This window comes from Cynocephalus volans, chromosome 15, assembly GCF_027409185.1.
Source record: "Cynocephalus volans isolate mCynVol1 chromosome 15, mCynVol1.pri, whole genome shotgun sequence".
NCBI classification, from domain to species: Eukaryota; Metazoa; Chordata; class Mammalia; order Dermoptera; family Cynocephalidae; genus Cynocephalus; species Cynocephalus volans.
In genome coordinates this window covers 37,976,137-37,994,314 of record NC_084474.1, presented here as the reverse complement: position 1 = coordinate 37,994,314, position 18,178 = coordinate 37,976,137, and the positions used below count along the sequence as shown (strand labels likewise).

At 31.7% G+C, this 18,178-nt stretch overlaps 1 protein-coding gene across 3 annotated transcripts in view; it reads left to right on the top strand.

Annotated features, from left to right (window-relative positions):
• Positions 1-17,086, top strand: part of SNX16 (sorting nexin 16) — a 39,861-nt gene extending 22,775 nt beyond the window's left edge. For all 3 annotated transcript variants that reach the window (XM_063079647.1, XM_063079645.1, XM_063079646.1), the window contains 4 exons: positions 1,133-1,202; positions 13,832-13,968; positions 14,576-14,695; positions 15,411-17,086. In XM_063079647.1, coding sequence (XP_062935717.1) covers positions 1,133-1,202; positions 13,832-13,968; positions 14,576-14,695; positions 15,411-15,507 — 424 coding nt within the window. In that variant the 3' untranslated portion in view covers positions 15,508-17,086. The remainder of the gene's footprint in view (positions 1-1,132; positions 1,203-13,831; positions 13,969-14,575; positions 14,696-15,410) is intronic.
• The last annotated feature ends 1,092 nt before the right edge of the window (positions 17,087-18,178 follow it).

Below are 18,178 nucleotides of genomic sequence, written 5' to 3'. Positions count from 1 at the left end.
CATTGTGAATATTCAAGCCTTTTCTTGGTTTTCCCAAATGTGTCCTTTTTTACCTATATTGTCAAGATTTTATAATACAGAAATCTGCTCTTCGATTGACACATCACCAACAACTTCTTTGTTCTGTCTTTGGGACCTTCTGATTATTTTCTTAACACCACTTCTCTATATTAATTTATATTGTTTTTTTCTTTTGGAAAGTTTTCACTAGAAATCTCATTTGCTTATGAACACCCCCTGTCATCATCAATCTGTCTGCTCCAATATGAACCCAAAACTCCATTCCCTTTTCAGCATAGGTTGACATCTTCCTTTATGTAGTACATCAAGAAATCATATTCTTGTTTTTTCACAACTGAAAAAAATTTTAAGGCTCCACATTTATACTTTGACATGCACACAGAGTTCTCTGAGCTCAAAATTGCTTTTTGTGAAGTGGGAGGAGGGGCACATTTTTGTTAAGGAAGTTTATTTTAACCCGTTTCTGATCATTGCAAAGTATAAGCCCAACAATACCATATTATTTTATTGTTATTTTAAAATGTGTGGCAATGCAGAAATGGGATGGTCACAATATTTTCTCTTGCACTACCTGGGGAAAATATTCAAGTAAATTAATGCAATAAATGTAATTGCAAAGTCAGTCTTTAACTTGTTTCAGAGTTAATGCTTTTAAGTTACTTTAGAAGCCTCCACTGAAGGAGAAACAGATGAAGTATAAATTAGAAATTGTATTTATTTATTATAGGGTAATGACTTTATTAGACTAGTTCAGTCTGATGTTTCTTTGAAGATCGTAAAGAGGGTATTCAGTATTTAGGTTGATCTCTTGTACCGTTATTCCATATTAGGTTTTAAGTCCTGTAGTTTGTACTCATATGTAACAATAAATTTGCATTCTGTTTATATTTATAAGATCTTAGAAATTAACTTAAAATCTTTGTCTCTCCTGTAGTTTGATATTTGTACTTGGCTCCTTGTATGAAAACACATACCAACTTGTTATTGGTATATTAATAAAACACTGTATAGCTTGGTATACTTAAAACACTATAGCTTCAAAGTAACTTGCTTTTTGCTATCTTTGGTAAAGTTATTTTACCCCAGATAATTTTTTTTTTCTTTTGAAAAGCCTTGCAGTGAGAGAATTTCTTTGTCTGGATGATCCACCCGGTCCATTTGATAGCCTAGAAGAAAGCAGGGTAAGTTCTGTATTATATATCACATGAAAAGAGGAACAAATAATACATTACAATAACTACATTGTTTCTTGAATGGAATAGCAAACAGCAAAATATAATTTCAGACTATGGTAGTTTTGCACAGAAAGCTTTTAACGTTTGAGTCAAAGGTTTCTTTTACTGAAATACACGGACCTAGTTATGAAAAAATAAAAATCATACATGTCATATACTCAATGAAGCTCTGAAATTAAGTCCTACATTCTTTATTTTTACTGTTTCAAAAAAAAAAATAAAATGATTTGGGAATTTATGTTTACTGCATATAATAGTACTATTTGTATGCTGAGTTTTCTTATGTCTGAGTGTCAAAGTAAAGAACCTACAGTTAAAAATCAAATTTAAAACTTATCTTCAAAGGTAGAAGTGATAGTCTCGTTATCAGTTCAGCTCATGCTTATGGTACTCAAATTACATTAATTGACGTGTTCATGTGGCCTATTTCTTCAAGCAATAGGCTAGATTCACAAAACAGATTTGGTAATAATAGATTAGCTAGGATTTTATGCAAGTTTTCCCTCAAATGTTTAATGGTGTTTAAATGGAACAGATTTAATTGATAGGTTTGTAATGTTTCTCAATTCATCTGAGTCAGTTCTTTGTGTTAAAGTGAGTGCCACAGCTTTTTCAAAACAGCATTATTGAAGTAACATTTTCATTTGTAGAATTTACCCATTTGCTGTTTGCTATTCCATTGTAAACATACAATCTAATAATTTCTAGTAAATTTATAAAGCTTTGCCCCCATCACCATAATCCAGTTTTAGAATATTTCCATTACCTTGAAAAAAATTTGTAAAAACCATTTTGCAATCAGTCCACACTCCCAGCCCAAGGCAACCATTGATCTGCTTTCAGTCTCTACAAATTTGTCTTTTCTGGATATTTCATATGAATATAATTGTACATTGCACGTGTGTGTGCGCACGCGCGTGTGTGTGTTTGTGTGTGAGATTGGTATACAATATACATAATCTTTTATGCATACTGAGTGCATCATAAATAATATACAGTATATATAATCTTTTGCATCTGGCTTCTTTCAATAAGCATGTTTTTGAGGGTATTCTGTGTTATAGCCTCTATCATTATTTCATTACTTTTTATTACTGAATGGTTTCCCATTATATGCATATATCCCATTTTGTTTATCTAGTCACCAGTTGAGGGATATTTGAATTGTTTCCAGTTTTGTGCTGTTCTGAGAAGTACTGCAAACAATTTCATAGAATACTTTGTGTGGACATACGTTTTCACTTCTCTTGAGTAAATCCCTAGGAGTGGAATTGTTTGGTCATATAGGAAGTTTATGTTTAACTTTTTAAAGAAACTGGTAAACTTTTCTAAAGTGGCTATACTGTATTACATTTCTACTCATGATGTAGAAGAGTTCCAATTTCTCCATGTCCTCACAAACATTATGCCTTTTGGATTATAGTCATTCTCATGGATATGTAGTGACATTTCATTATAGTTTTAATGTACATTTTCTTAGTGATGTTTGATATTGATCACCTTTTTATGTGCTTTTCAGCCATTATTATGTTTTCTTTGATGAAATGTCTTGTTCAAGTCTCACCCATTTTTTAAGCCAGGTTGTTTATCTTACTGAGCTATGAGAGTTCTTTATTTTGGATAAAAGTTCTTTATCTGATCTATGACTTGCAGATATTTTCTCCTAGTCTGTATGATGTCTTTTCATCTTTTAAATGGTGTTTTTTGAAATGCAAAAGTTTTTAATTTTAATGAAGTTCATATTATCACTTATTTTATGGCTTATGCTTTTGGTGTTTTGTATCATAAGAACTTTCTGTCTAACCCAAGTTCACAAAGATTTTCTCATATATTTTTTTCTAGAAGTTTTATAGTTTTAGCACTTACATTAAGATGTATGATCCATTTTGAGTTAACTTCTTTAAAAGGTATGATGTAAAGGTCTTAAGTTCCTATAGATATCTTAATTTTTTCAGTACCTTTTATTGAATTTTGTTGGCACTTTTGACAGAAATCACATGACCATAAAAAGAAGGGTTTGTTTCTGGACCCTTAATTCTAGTCCATTGATCTATTTGCCTGTCCTTATGCCAATACGATACTTTCTTGTTTACTGCAGCTCTCTGATGGTTACTGTTTGCATAGTAAATCTTTTTCTGGATTTTTACTTTAAATGTTTTTGTGTCTTTCAATCTAAGCTCTATCTCTTGTGCACAGTATATAATTGGGTCTTGGTCTTTTCTTCATTCAGACTTCTCTGTCTTTTACATCTGCCATTTTGCAGTTTGCTTTCTATTTGTCTCATCAGTTTCAGTCCTCTTCCTCCATTATTGCCTACTAGGAGGATACTGCAAAAGGTTGTTGAAAGAAGAATTAAAAGATAGTATAAATCTTTCCATGAACCTTTTGAAGTACCTTTGTATTGTGTGAAATAAATATTTTTTAATATGCCATGTTGATTACTATGTAGAATTTTTTAGTTTTTCTTAGTTATTTTTTAGTGGTTGCTGTAGGTATTAGAGTATAGGTCTTACCATAGTCTACCTCAGAATAGTACTTAATTTCAGTGAAATATAAACTTGGCTCCTATATATCTCCTTTTCCTCCCTCCATCCTTTGTGTTGTTGTTATTACATATTATACATTTGTGTATGTTATAAACCCCACAATACAGTGTAATGATTATTTCTTTATACAATCTTTTGTCTTTTAATGAGAAAAAAATATAGACTCTTATATTTATCCACATATTTACTATTTCTGGCCCTCTTATTTCTTCTTGGGATTGGTGTTATCATCTGTTATCACTTCTTTTCAGCCTCAAGGGCTTCCTTTAGAATTTGTCAGGTGAGTCTGCTGGCAAATAATCCTCATAGTCTTTGTTTATCTGGAAATGTTTATTTTCGAAAAATAGTTTTGCTTATAGGTTTTTTTTCTTCTCTCACTTTTAATGCATCATTCCACTGCCTTCTGGCTTCCATTGTTTCTGACAAAAAGTCAACCTTTACTTATGATGTTTCCATGTACATGATGAGGTTTTTGCACTTACTGCTTTAAAGATCTTCTCTTTGACTTTCAACAGTTTGATTATAATGTATCAAGGTGTGGATTTCTTTGTGTTTAACGTACTTTGGCTTCTTTGTGCCTCTTGGACTTGGTAGATTAATGTTCTATTTCAGATGTGGGACTTTGTTAGCCATTATTTTCCCAAATATTTTTTCAAACTCCTTCTCTGTTCCTTCTTCTGGGACTCCCTTTGCTTATATATTTGTACACTTCATGTTGTACCGCATGTCTCTGAAGTGCTGTTCATTTTCTTTACAGTTATTTCTTTCTCTGTTTTCAGATTGGATAATTTCTATTGGTATGTCTTCAAATTAATGGATTCATTTTTATGTCATGTCAAATGTACTGTTGAGCCCCTCTTGTTAATTTTTTGTGTCAGTTTTTGTCCTTTTTATCTCCAGAATTTCCATATGCTTATTTTTTGTCAATCTTTCTCTTTATTGAGATCCTCTGTTGGTTGAGCTGTTGTCATCATCGTTACCTTTAATTCAATATTCTAGCTCATTAGTGTAAATAATAACTGCTTTAAAAAAAAAATCATTGTCTAATATACCCAATATTTGGGATCATTCAGAGACAGCTTCCACTGACTGCTGTTTTTCCTGAATATGCTTAGTTTGCTTTGTTTTTTTGTACATCTCATAAGTTTTTTTGAATACTAGATATTTTAGGTATTATATTGTAGCAACTCTTGATTCTGATTTTTGCCCCACTAGAGTGATAGTGGTTGTTGTTTTGTCTGTTTGTTTAGTAGCTCGCCTGGATTAAATTTGTCATGTTTGTCTCCCTAGCAGTATGTGGTCACTAATTTCTCTACTCTAGCTTTTTTTCATTTTATTTTTTAAGCATGGCTTTCTTACGGTCATCCCTATTTCTGCATAGCCTAGTGTTCAGCCAATAATTCGTCAGAAGTTTTGCTTAAACATGTCAAACTAGTAAGATTTTTACTCACTAGTAAAGTATCTATATATGGGCTGGAGGGTACATTTAAAGTGAAGGTCATTTTCAAGTATGCCCAGCTTTTTTTTAGTTTTTGCTGGGTCCTCTCCCATCTCCTCTGTAGATGGCACATGCATGTAGGCTCTGTCACTGAGGGTGGCTTTTGGTTCACTCTGGTTTTTGCTGTGCATGCACACAACCTTGGGTAAACACAGGATATGTCATTTCCCAGAACTTCCTATCAAATCCTGGCTAGATGATTACTTACCACAAAGATTGCCACTTTAACTAACAGTACTCCAAATCAACGAGCCCCTCTGACATTAGCTGCTGGTTTTCATGACCCGCTCTACCCTAGTTGAACTGTAGTCAGATAGGTAATATGCCCTACGTATGGGTCTTGCCATGTCTCTATACTATGCAGACTGAAGTAAACTATCTCCATTTGAAATCAATTATTCAAGATTGTCAGTGATCAGTTTCACATAAACATGTTCTCTTAAGTGAGCCTATATACTCACATATATCATATGTATGATTATATTACCATTATGTGCCATTGATGGCAATCTTTAAAAAATCCAGCTTTATTTAGAAATGTGTATCTTCTCTAACTTGGACATGAATATTTTAGAATCTGTATTTAATGCAAATAATGGAATTCTGTTTCAATAAAGTTTCATCCCTAGAATGATCTAGAACAAGGATCAGAAATAAAAAAATTCATTTAGAGGTCATGATGATAGCCTATGTGTGTACAGTGGCAAAATATAGAATGCATGTCCTCTCTAAAGGCATTAAAATTATATATAAAAACTGATGAAACAAAATGTCTTGGGCTCCATTCATCCTCTGGGATACAGTCAGCCTTTTAGTTTTGTTGCTTTGATCTAGAATTTTGAAAGTTAGAGTTCTGTTTTAGGTGGACACTGGGCTAAAAAAGATAATTGCTTATCACTTCTTTTTTAGCTCAAGGATTCGATTTTTATTCCTTAAAATATAGTATTTTTTTTCCTGCAAGGTAGTTTTTAGTTTATTTTTATATTTGCCCTTTTAACAAAAATAAATAAATTTTTTCAGTACTGATGGAGCAGTTTGATCTCTATTACAGAAGAAATTATATATATCACAGATTCTCCTTTAACATTATAATTAATTGCATAATACAGTTTTGTTTTTTATTTTTTATTTTCTAGGAATACAAATTATTTTAATGGTCTCATTACTAGGACTAAATAGTTACATCAAGATATTCTTCGAATTACTGTTCTAAAGACACAGTCTGCTACTCCTATATACATCTTTTCTAAGATAATACTTTCTTATTGGGATGGTTTTTAATCTTGGAAGAAACCCAAGGATTTATATAATGTAGATTCCTGGGAGTGGAATTATTTGGTTGTTGGATGTTCTTCTCTTCAATTTCACTACATATGCTTAAGTTACTCCCTAGATTTGTTATATCAGTTTACACCTGTTGCTCCATATCATCACTAATACTTAGTTGTCAAACTTCTAATTTTTTGTCAGTCTGATGGGTATAAAAGAGTATCTTACTGTTATTATTGCCTAATTTCTTGATTACTAGTCAGCTTAGGCATTTATTCTATGTTTTGTAGCTGTTTGGGACTTTTCTTATGTAAACTTCACATTCACATCCTTTGTCATATTTTCAATGGTTTTTGTTCTTCCCTATACCCCAGGACATAAAAGATGTTCTCCTAAATTTCCTTCTAATATGTTTAAATTTTTGCTCTTCACACTTAGGTCCTTTAGTTGACTTAGCTTTTTCTGTATAGATGACCAGTCATTCCAACATCATTTATTGAAAAGCTCATCCCATCCCAACATCATTTATTGAAAAGTTCATCTTTCCCTCACTAATTAGAAATTCTTCCTTTATCATAAATCGTTCATTATGCATGGGTCTATTTGTGGTTACTCAGTTGTTTCATTAGTCTCTTTCTTTATCCCTCTGCTAGTACTATACTGTGTGAATTACTATAGCTTTATAAATAATCTTAGTATCTAGCAGAGCATGGTTCCCTTTCTTATTCTTCATCAAAATTGGCTATTCGCTCTTCCATATGAATTTTAGAATCAACTTGTGAGTTCTATGAAAACTGTTGGCATTTTGTTTGAAATTATAATGCATTTATTGATTAATTTTGAAGAGTATTATCTTTATGGTATTGAATCTTCCTATTAATATATCTTTGCTCACTTAGGTCTTCTTTAAAAGTTCTTTAATAAAGATTTAAATTTTTTTTACTTAAACTTCCAAGGAAAGCCATAGGATTCATTCTTATTTTATTGATATCATAATTGGTATTTTTATTATATTCTAAATTATTAATGTTGTATTATTGATTTTTGTATATTTATTTTGTTTGTCACATCCTTGCTGAAACCTCTGATTAGTCTGTAGATCCTTTTGAATCCTTATAGATACCTTTATGTATAAGATAATCATTTCCCCTGCAGTATTAACAGTTATATTTTTTCCTTTCTAATCCTTAACATCTTGTATTTCATTTTCTTATATTGTGCTAGCTAGGATCAAAGCCATTATGGTGATCATCCTTTTGTTTTCTTCCTAACTTTAAAGGAAATGATTCTATATTTCACCATTGGATATGGTGTTTTTTGTAGGCTGTTGATAGTTGTGGGTTATGTTTATTTGTTTATTGTCTTTGTTTTTGTTTTTAGGTTAAGGAAGTTCTCTTCTATTCCTAGTTTGCTAAAAGGTTGGGGAGGGGTGTATGTGATTAGTGCTTTTGCTTGCATCTATAAAGATGATCATATGCGTTTTTAATTTCTTTAATCTGTTAGTGTGATAAATTACATTTTCAAATGATAGACCATTATTTATTTGTGGGATTGACTCATAAATTCAGCATTTTTTTAATTGCTGGATTTGATTTGTAATGATTCTATTTAGAATTTTTGCATCTATAATTTTCCTTTGTGTTACTGCTGTTATTGGATCTGGCATCAAAATATACCAGTTTTATAATTTATAAATTATAAATTGAGAAATTATAAATTTTTTTATAATTTATAAATTGAGGAATAATCTCTCTTTTTCTGTTCTCCAGAACCATTTGAATTAGATTAGTATTATTTGTTCCTTCGGTGATTGTTAGAACACATCTGTAAAGTAACGTAGGTCTGATATTTTCTTTAGTTTGTTAGTTTTACAAGTAGATTTTTCATAACCAGTTCCATTTTTTTAATGACTATAGTTCATTCAGATTATCTATTTTGGGAAGGATCAAATTTGATAACTTGTATTTTTCTGGAAATTGACCATTTTGTACAGGTTTTAAAATACATTGATGAAAATCTGTTCTTAGTATGCTCACATGGTTTTTTAAAATCTCTTAATATGTCTTTAATGATATATCCACTTTTAATCTTACTATTTTTCTACCAGTCTTTTTTTCTTGGATTTGGATACTTTAATAGTCTTTTCAAAGAACCATTTTTTGTTTTCATTCTCTTGACTAATTTCTTCTCCTATCCCTATTAATTTCTTTCTTATATTTGGTTTTAGTCTTCTTTTTTTGACTACTTGAGTTGGGTGCTTTCTAAGTTGTTTTTATTACATGCATTTAAACTATGCATTTCTTTTGAATTACACTCAAATTGCATTTTACCAATATTAATAAATAATATTTTCATTATCCAGTCACATTTTGTAATGTTCTTATACTATATCGTCTTTGCTCTGTAAATTTAGAATGCTTTTAAATGTTTCAAGCATTTTTTCTGTATTGACTCTTTTCTTCTACTTACATATTTTTTTTCAGAGACTGTGTTCTCTATGACACTGATTCTTCGTTATTTTTGAGAGTTCTTTGTAGTCTTTGCAATCTGCATGTATGTGATAAATTTTCTAAATTTTTTATATGTGCTTGAAAAGAATGTGTATTTTCCTATTATTATACTCAGGGTTCAATATATGTCTGTTGGATCAAGCTCTGATTTTTTTTATGTTTAATCCATTAATTACTGAGAGTATTATATTGATTTCGCCCATGGTGTGGATTTGTTAAATTTCTCCTTGTAATTATGTAGTCAAAATATTTCTGGTGAAGCATTCCTTTTATTATTAGATAATGACTCTTTATGCCTAAAAATATTTTTCACCTTGAAATGCATTTGGTCAGATATTAATAAAACTATAATTTGGGATGGAGGGGCAAATATTTGCCTGTTGCCTGATAAGTGCGTTTCTACTTTTATATTTTAAATGTGTCTCTTGTAAGCATCATAGAGGTATATATATTTTTTTGATACAATCTGAAAAAATCTATGTTTTAGAACAGTTGAGTTTATTCTAATACATATACTAATTACCAATATATTTGTATTTCTTTCTGCCATTTTATTTTGTGCTTTTTATTTACCCTTTTTTTTAATACATATTTATGGGGTGCAGAGTTGACCTATCAGTATTTGTGTACAGTATGTGATAATCAAATCAGTACTATTAGCAGTACAAAGAGGGAAGTTTATTGCAATAAGTGCTTTACATCAATAGAATGGAAAGACTTCAAATAAACAACGTAACATTAAATCTCAAAGAACTAGAAAGAGAAGAACAATCGAACTGCCAAATCAGTAGATGGAAAGAAATAATTAAGATTAGTGCAGAACTAAGTGAATAGAGAACAAAAAAAGTATATAAAAGATCAATGAAAAACAAAGTTGATTTTTTGAGAAGATAAACAGAATAGACAAACCATTAGCTAGACTAACTAAAAAAAAGTAGAGAGAAAACCCAAATAACAAAAATTAGAAATGAAAAAGAAGACATTACAACTGATACTAGAGAAATACAAGGAATCATTAGAGATGATAAACAACTATATACCAACAAACTCAAAAACCTGGAGGAAATGGATAAATTTCTGGACACATACAAACTACCAAGACTGAACCAAGAAGAAATAGAAAACGTGAACAGACAATAACAAGTAACAAGATTGAAGCAGTTATCAGCATTCTCCTAACAAAGAAAAGCCCAGGACCAGATGGCTTCATTGCTGAATTCTATCAAACCTTTAAAGAGGAATTTAACACCAGTCCTTCTCAAACTATTCCAAAAAATTGAAACAGAGGCCATTCTCCCAAATTCATTCTATGAGGCCAGCATCACCCTAATACCAAGACCAAAGACACAACAAAAAAGAAAGCTACAGGCCAATATCCTTGATGAACATAGATGCAGAAATCCTCAACAAGATACTAGCAAACAGAATACAGCAACGCATCAAAAAGATTATACACCATGATGAAGTGGAATTCATCCCCAGATTGCAAGGATAGTTCCACATACGCAAATCAATAAATGTGATACACCACATCTACACTGCTTTTGTAATACTGCTTTTTCTTTCTTCCCTTTTATACTATTTAATGGGTTTTCTTTCTTCCCTTTTTTTCTCTACTTTTGGTTTCAAAGTTCTGTAGTCAACTTTTAATGGCATATGCTGTTCTCATCTAATATTTTAAAATCAAGCTGTTTACAGCCCTCCCCAAAGGTAGCCATTATTATGTTTTAGACAGTTAGAGCTTCTTTAGATTTACCTGAGTATTTACCACTGTTTTCCTTCACCGTTTTCTTTCATCTCACTCTTTCCTTTGGGGTCCAGTTAACTTTTTCTTTATGTACAGCATCTAACAGTTCTTTCAGTGAATTGTGTTGATAATGTTTAGGTCTTTGCTTGAATTTTTTTTAAAGCTTACTCTGTTGTTGAAGTATAATTTAACTGATTATAGAATTCTACCTTGATAGTTTTCTTGCCTCTGTGAAGTGTTTTCCACTGCCTTTGACATAGACTGTTGTTGTGAGAGGTCTACTCTCAGTTCATTATTGTCCCTTTATAGTAGTTTTTTCTTCCTGCCATTTTAGAGATCTTCCAATTGATTTTGGTATTTGGAATTTTATCTTGTATCTAGGTATGTATTTATTTGTCTTCCTTGAGATGCATTCTTCTTCCCAAAATCCACATGAAGCATTGGCCCATGGTTTTAGATTCTTCAAGGGAGACTTTGCTTCACTCACCTAGAGACCAGGATGACACAAAAAAATCTTTGTTAATATATTCCTATGTTGATGAGTGACTTTTATTATTGGTTTAGCTCTTTGGGGCCCTTGCTTTATTCTTGTCACTAAGACTCCAAAATGTACCTGGTTCCTCATCTCATGTCCCATCCTGGCATTCCAACCCAACTGGTGTTCCAAGCAAGTGTCGAGGTTACCTAAAAGCAGCCTTTCCTCACCCCTTCTCCTCCCACTCCCTACAGCTTATAGTGTCGATGCACATATTTATGGCACTCGTTTTCATTTCTCCTCATTATTACCTCTGTAGATTTACCTGTATTTCTTGTTCATATAGCTATTTTAAAAATTGGGGGTTTAGCTAGGTATGTTATAGCTAGAGGCTTCCTTTTATCTAGTGTTATTAATAGAAGCTATTTTTTGTTGATTTTTTTTTCCTATGGCCTTAACTTCTATTTGTGTGATAGTTGAAAACTATCCATTTTTTTTCATCATGGTATGAATATATCCAGATTTTTAAATGTAGGTATATTTATAATATCCATCTGAAATGGTTCAGTGAAAAAACAAGACACAGAATAATAGGTATTATATATTCTCATCTATATATAAACAAATATTTGAGAAAACTGAAAGTAGTTTGGTTGGAACATTGGGTTTGTGGAGGACCAGAGGAAGGCAAAGGTAGTAGAGCAAGCTGTGAAGTTAGGATGAGGCATGTTCCACATCATAAAGTACCTCATATGCCAAGTTAAGCCACTTGACCTGATCCTGTAGTCAGGGTTGAGTCTCAGGGAACACACTCAGATCCATTTTGTAAAAAACCATTTGTATTGGACTAGTGCCACAGACATCAAAAGTAAGCCAATTAGTTCACTGGTGATATAGTTTAGTTGAGAACTAACAGCAGTGGAAATGGGGATAGAAAAGTACTGTCAAAAACACAAGAGACATTGATGTGGTATGGGGGAAGGAGAGAAATGAAAAAGTAGAAAAGAATGGGTTACCCTTGAGCCATAGAAAATGGGGAAATAAGGTAATCTAACATTCCTACCTGTAGCTCAATGATTAAATGGTTGAGCAGATGTTCTTTGGGAACATTTTTTATTTGACTTGCTGTTGATACATCCAATTGAAAAGGACCAGTAAGCATTTGAATATTGTCCATATAATTGGGAAAGGTCTAGGCTGGAGATCAATAAAAACAATTGGAAGTTGGTGGCATAAATGTAGCTAAATTTGATCTTATAAATAAACTTCTCATGGAGTTCATTTTGAGATGAAGGAGATGAATTAGTATCCAGAGAGACTTGTGATCAAGAGAGTGATGGAAATGACTTTGTTTTTTACATAGAGATATTTTTATGGTTTACTTCATAAACTTTAACCAACTTTAATAAGTACTGGGGCCAAAAGAAGGGAGAAAGGTTAAAAACTTGACAGAGAGTATAAGTGATACAGCAAGTTTCCAAAGGAGGTAGGGCTTAACTTCACAGCCACATGTTCTTGAGGACAAGGACAGGATGAAAATGTAATTAGGATAATGGGAGTCAGTGATTTTTTTTCCCCCTCGTGTAGGAATCAAAATCATATGCTCGGCTTGGGAACAGCAATAGTAACATAGTGTGGAAGATTTTCAGGAGGGTTTGGTTTAAAATAGTCACAGAGAGAGTGATAGATAACTACCACTAGACAGATAACTAGGAGCAATTAAAAGAATTTGATGAGCAACACTGAAAGCCTCATCAAGGTAAATGACCAAAATATTTTCATGGCATCACTCTTTGTGGTAGTATGATTTTGTTTATTTGTTTTAATCTTTATTTCAGCAGTGTTTAGCATACTGGGTATAATGTACAGAATGTCAGTTTTGAGTGAATATGGTGAAAGAAGCAAGAGGCAAGCAGTGTTGCAGATGCTGTCCATACTGTATTACAGCAGTATCTCTACTGAGTTTAACAAATGGAATCAATAGCCAGTTTGTTTGGGGTTTTTCTTTTTAGGTGTAATTATGTAGGACTAGGCAAAAATAGATTAAGGAGAATAAAAACTAAAGCAGAAGATACAGGTTATTTTTCCAAATTCTGCACTAGAGGGATATCGCATACTCACTTCAAGAATGCTAGTTTACTCCTGTAATTATTAAGAAAAGGAACTTGTACTTATAAGTCCCCCTGGTGGATCAGGACCAAAAAAGTCAAAATAACAGTGAACTAAATCATGAGGGTAGAGAACAATCATTTGGTTTACATACTTTTTTTTTTTTTTTGTCTTTTTCATGACCGGCACTCAGCCAGTGAGCGCACCGGCCATTCCTATATAGGATCCGAACCCGCGGCGGGAGCCTCGCTGCGCTCCCAGCGCTGCACTCTCCCGAGTGCGCCACAGGGTCGGCCCTACATACATTATTTTGATTGTCTGTATTGCTTAACTCTTCAGTAATGCTCTTAGGAAAGATAATGCATAAGTAATTCATTTTATTTATTTATTTATTTATTTGCATGTGTTTTGTTTATTCAAGGCTTTCTGTGAGACTTTAGAAGAGACTAACTACAATTTACAGAAAGAACTACTTGAAAAACAAAAAGAGGTGGAATCACTGAAGAAACTGCTTAATGAGAAGCAACTTCATATAGACATTTTAGAGAACAGAATCAGGTTTGTTGTAATACTTGGATTTTTAGTCTGACTAACTTAACTTTTTTAATATTCTAGGTTAAATGCCCTTTATGTTTTAATATGATTTAGGAAATTTCTGATTCTGAAAGTTGTAGATTCTTATAGATTGAGAAAATTGTCTTTTGATTATTTAGGAGGCTAAAAATTTGACAGATGGGAAACTTGAGGAATATAAAAGCCTCTAGCTCTTCAACAAGATAAACATTATTCAGTTTCACCTATTTAAATGTCAGCTTTTTTTAATTTTAATTTATCTACAATAGTTAATTTTCATGTCCCTTTAACAATTCCTCCTTTTCCTTCCTCTCCCCACATCATCATGTCTGTTCACATCTTAACAAAATCAAGGCATTTATGCTGACTTCACATATAAAAGCTCTAGTTTGCCTTCTCCTCAGCATATATTGAATTAATGCTAAAAACCCATTTTAAACTAGACACACTTCTTTGCTAACACCCAGAGTGAGCTGTTAGCCATGTGACTACATTAAGACTTAACAGATGAAGACTACTAAAGCTACATGTATTCACAACAATAAACATACCTGTTTAAAGAAAGTAACTTGTTGCTGTAACATACTTTTAGAACATTGTCTTTAGAACATGAAGAATCACTGTCTGTGTCAGGAACAGAAGGTGGACAGATCCTAAAGGTGGAGTCCTCTGCACTTGAGACTGATCAAGATGTCTTGGATGAAGAATCTCGGTATGTAATGTTTTGTTTATTATAGCCTAATCATTTGAATATTGGAGGGAAGTGGTTCCAATATGCTGTAGAGGTCATTATTTTTTTATGAACTCAGTGCTATTGTATCATGAATCTACTGAGCTAACAAGAGAAGGACTATAAATATTCTAGGGTCTCCCAAAAAATGTGTCTTTGGCATCTGGCTGTAAGTTTTCTCATTACTTACTTTGAAGCTATGTATGAATTAACTGGGCTCTGATTCAGTTAACTCATTAATTTTGTAAATCTTGACAAATTATTTTCATCTCCCTCATATCACTCTTTTTCCATTCAAAAAATGGGACAGTGTAACAACTCTGCCTACCTAATGGGAACAAGGAAAAGATAATGTATTTGAAAGCATGTACAATTTTTATTTCATATAAATCCAAAGGTAATTGTTAATACTGGAGTGGTAATGGGGTTGAGCTATAAATGTGAGAACAAATTTTATGTTGGGGTAGAGGTTGTTACAAACTAGATTTTTCTTGGTAAATGGTAATTTGGAGAGCTGAGTTAAAAAATATATCCCCAAAGATGTGTTACCTGGCAATGACAACTTAAAAATATTAAATTTCTGATCAAATATTTATATATTCTTTCCATAAGGTAAAATATTTATAAAAGTAACAGTGAAGCAAAATAGCATGCATCCAATCCCTTCATTGACAGAAATGTTTCTCTCTTTTTGCAGAGCTGATAATAAGCCATGCTTAAGTTTTAGTGAACCTGAAAATGCTGTATCAGAGATAGAAGTAGCAGAAGTAGCATATAATGCTGAAGAATACTAATTCTTTAAAAAGGATAAGAGAAAAGGACTGGGAATCATTTACAGAAAAGAGCAAGAGTGCACATATATAAAGTTTACATAAAGCTTTTTTAAGTTATTGGAATAGGAAATATATTCACTGCTGCTTTTTGTCTTTTATACAAACTTGTATTTATTACACTAAAAAAATTTAGTTAGAATTCTGTTATCAAGGCCTGTATTCTTAAATACTGTGCATAAATTATTGATGTTTTGCCTATATATTGCTCCAGACATGTGTGTAGAGTGTGTGTGTGTGTGCGTGTGCGCGCGCGCACGTGTGTGTGTATTTTAAATCACCAGTTATATTAAATGGAAATTATTTGCATGTTACTATCTGGGTGATATGTATACTTCTTTGTATCTCTGTCATGACATATTTTCATTGATGGTTTAAATCAATGAACATCATAGTAAAGATAAAGATGAGTTAAGTTTTAAATGTTGACATGTTTACCATCTCTAAATAAAAAATGCTTATTTGAAATGTTAATGCTGTTTAAAAGAAGACTTCCTAGAACCAAAGGAAAACTATTTGAAAAAGCCGTAGTCTTATAGCTAAAGTGAGAAAATAGCCTTGATTCTAAAAGCTGATTCGTTAATATCAAGATAGTATTAGTGTTCCAGTTTATTAAATACGTTATACTTGTTTATTTTTCACATAATCTTTATCTTAAATCTCTACCTGGGAATTCAGTAAGTTTGCCTCTTTCAAAACACTACCTTTTTTGCTAGTCAAGGCATATTCTTTTGAATATACTACAGATTCTAAGCAAATAGGGAGTTATACAAAAAAAGAAAACAAATAAAAAGCCATATATACTGCAACATTCCTAACTAGTTTGACTCCTGGAATCGCATTTTTATTTCTGTATATGTGAAGATGTTGTTTTACTGTATTATGGTTGATTTTCCTGTTAATATATTTAGCCAAGTGATGCACTTTATGATAATTAAACTCTTTTGTGCCAAGTTTAATTGGTGAATTTCTTTAGTAAGTGGAGTGAGGAGAAAGAATTATGTAGTGCCTTTACTATTTCACTTTTTACAAAAGTCTCCTAGGGCCTATGAGTCAGCTTTATGAAAAAAAAATGTTCATGCTTATTTCAGCTTTGTGTACAGTTGTTGAAAGTGCCTTGTTTCATTTTTATAGTATGAAGTTATTTATTTTCTATTTCTACTGCTTTGCATATTGCTGTTAATATGCATTGTAATCATTCTAGCATTTGGAAATCCCAGTTGCCATATTGAACTGCATATGCTTTCTAAAAACTGAGGGAAACTTACTGGGGAAATAGCATAACAATCTCCATTTTTTTTCTTTACTATCTAAAAGTTTATCTGTATCTAGATGTACATATTAAGATGTGGTTGTTTAAAATTTTACTGACATAGATCATCATATCCAATGGCTGTTGCTAACCTGTGATCCAAAAAGGAGACTACTTTTTACCAAAGTACCAAAAAATTTTAAGTATTTGTCAGAATGCACACTTTCCACAAAGTATATTAGAAATGTGTTTACTATTCTTAGAGACAGAAATTAATATAATAAACAAACAGGTAAGCTAATTTATTTTAAAATTATTATTTCACTTTACAAAACAACAATCATTTAAATTAATCAATACCATTTGATTCTAATGAAACAAGATATAGTCTTTGCCAAATTTCAGATATTATAGTGCTGCATGTCTTTTTAAAATGAACCACACACTTTTAAAATGTGACTTTTCAGAAGATTGTATTTAAAGTTCTGGGTGGGTTAAAAAAAAAAATTAGGTAAACCACTATTATTTATATTTAGAATTTACTTTATATATATATATGTGTATATATATAAAATGCATTTTATTCCAAGTATTATATTCAATTAATAAATTATTTTTTTAGTACAGTAATAGCTGTGTTGTTCAGATGTTGAATACCATTTTCCCACTCTACTTTCTATGTTCTCCCTATCCCCTATGATTATTGTAAATTGAATGATATTTAAGTGCCGCATTTCACAGATGTGGAATGAGTCTGTAATTTTTTTTAAGTTTACACTTTATATTACTGATTATTTTTTAAAAGTCATTGTGAATAGGTGCAATGCATTTCAAATATAACCAATATTAATAATAAAAAATAAAATGAGTAACAGAAAGCATTTTTGTGGATAGTCTTTTAAGATAACCTTTTAAAAATTAAGTTCGTGTATAGGTAGTATAACCATAAAACTTACCATTTTAAAATGTATTTTTTCGGTCTACTACACTGAGAGCCATTTAAAGTAACATTTATTTAGAAAACCATGTTCCTCAGATGAATCATCTATGTAGTCTGTTCGACTGTCTGTGATATTAGAAGGGAACAGTGGCCTTAAGTCTAAAATTAATTCATCTGCTTTTGAAGTGGATCTTATTACTTACATGAATATAGTAGTTTTGGGATTATTTTAGAACATGTTTGTATTCCTAGCAAAAGACAACCAACAGAGTGGGAGAAAATATTTGCAAAATATACATCTGACAAAGGATTAATATCTAGAATATATAAGGAACTCAAACAACTTTAAAACAAAAAAACAAGCAACCCAATTAAAAAATGGGCAAAAGAACTAAATAGGCATTTCTCAAAGGAAGATATACGAATGGCCAACAGACACATGA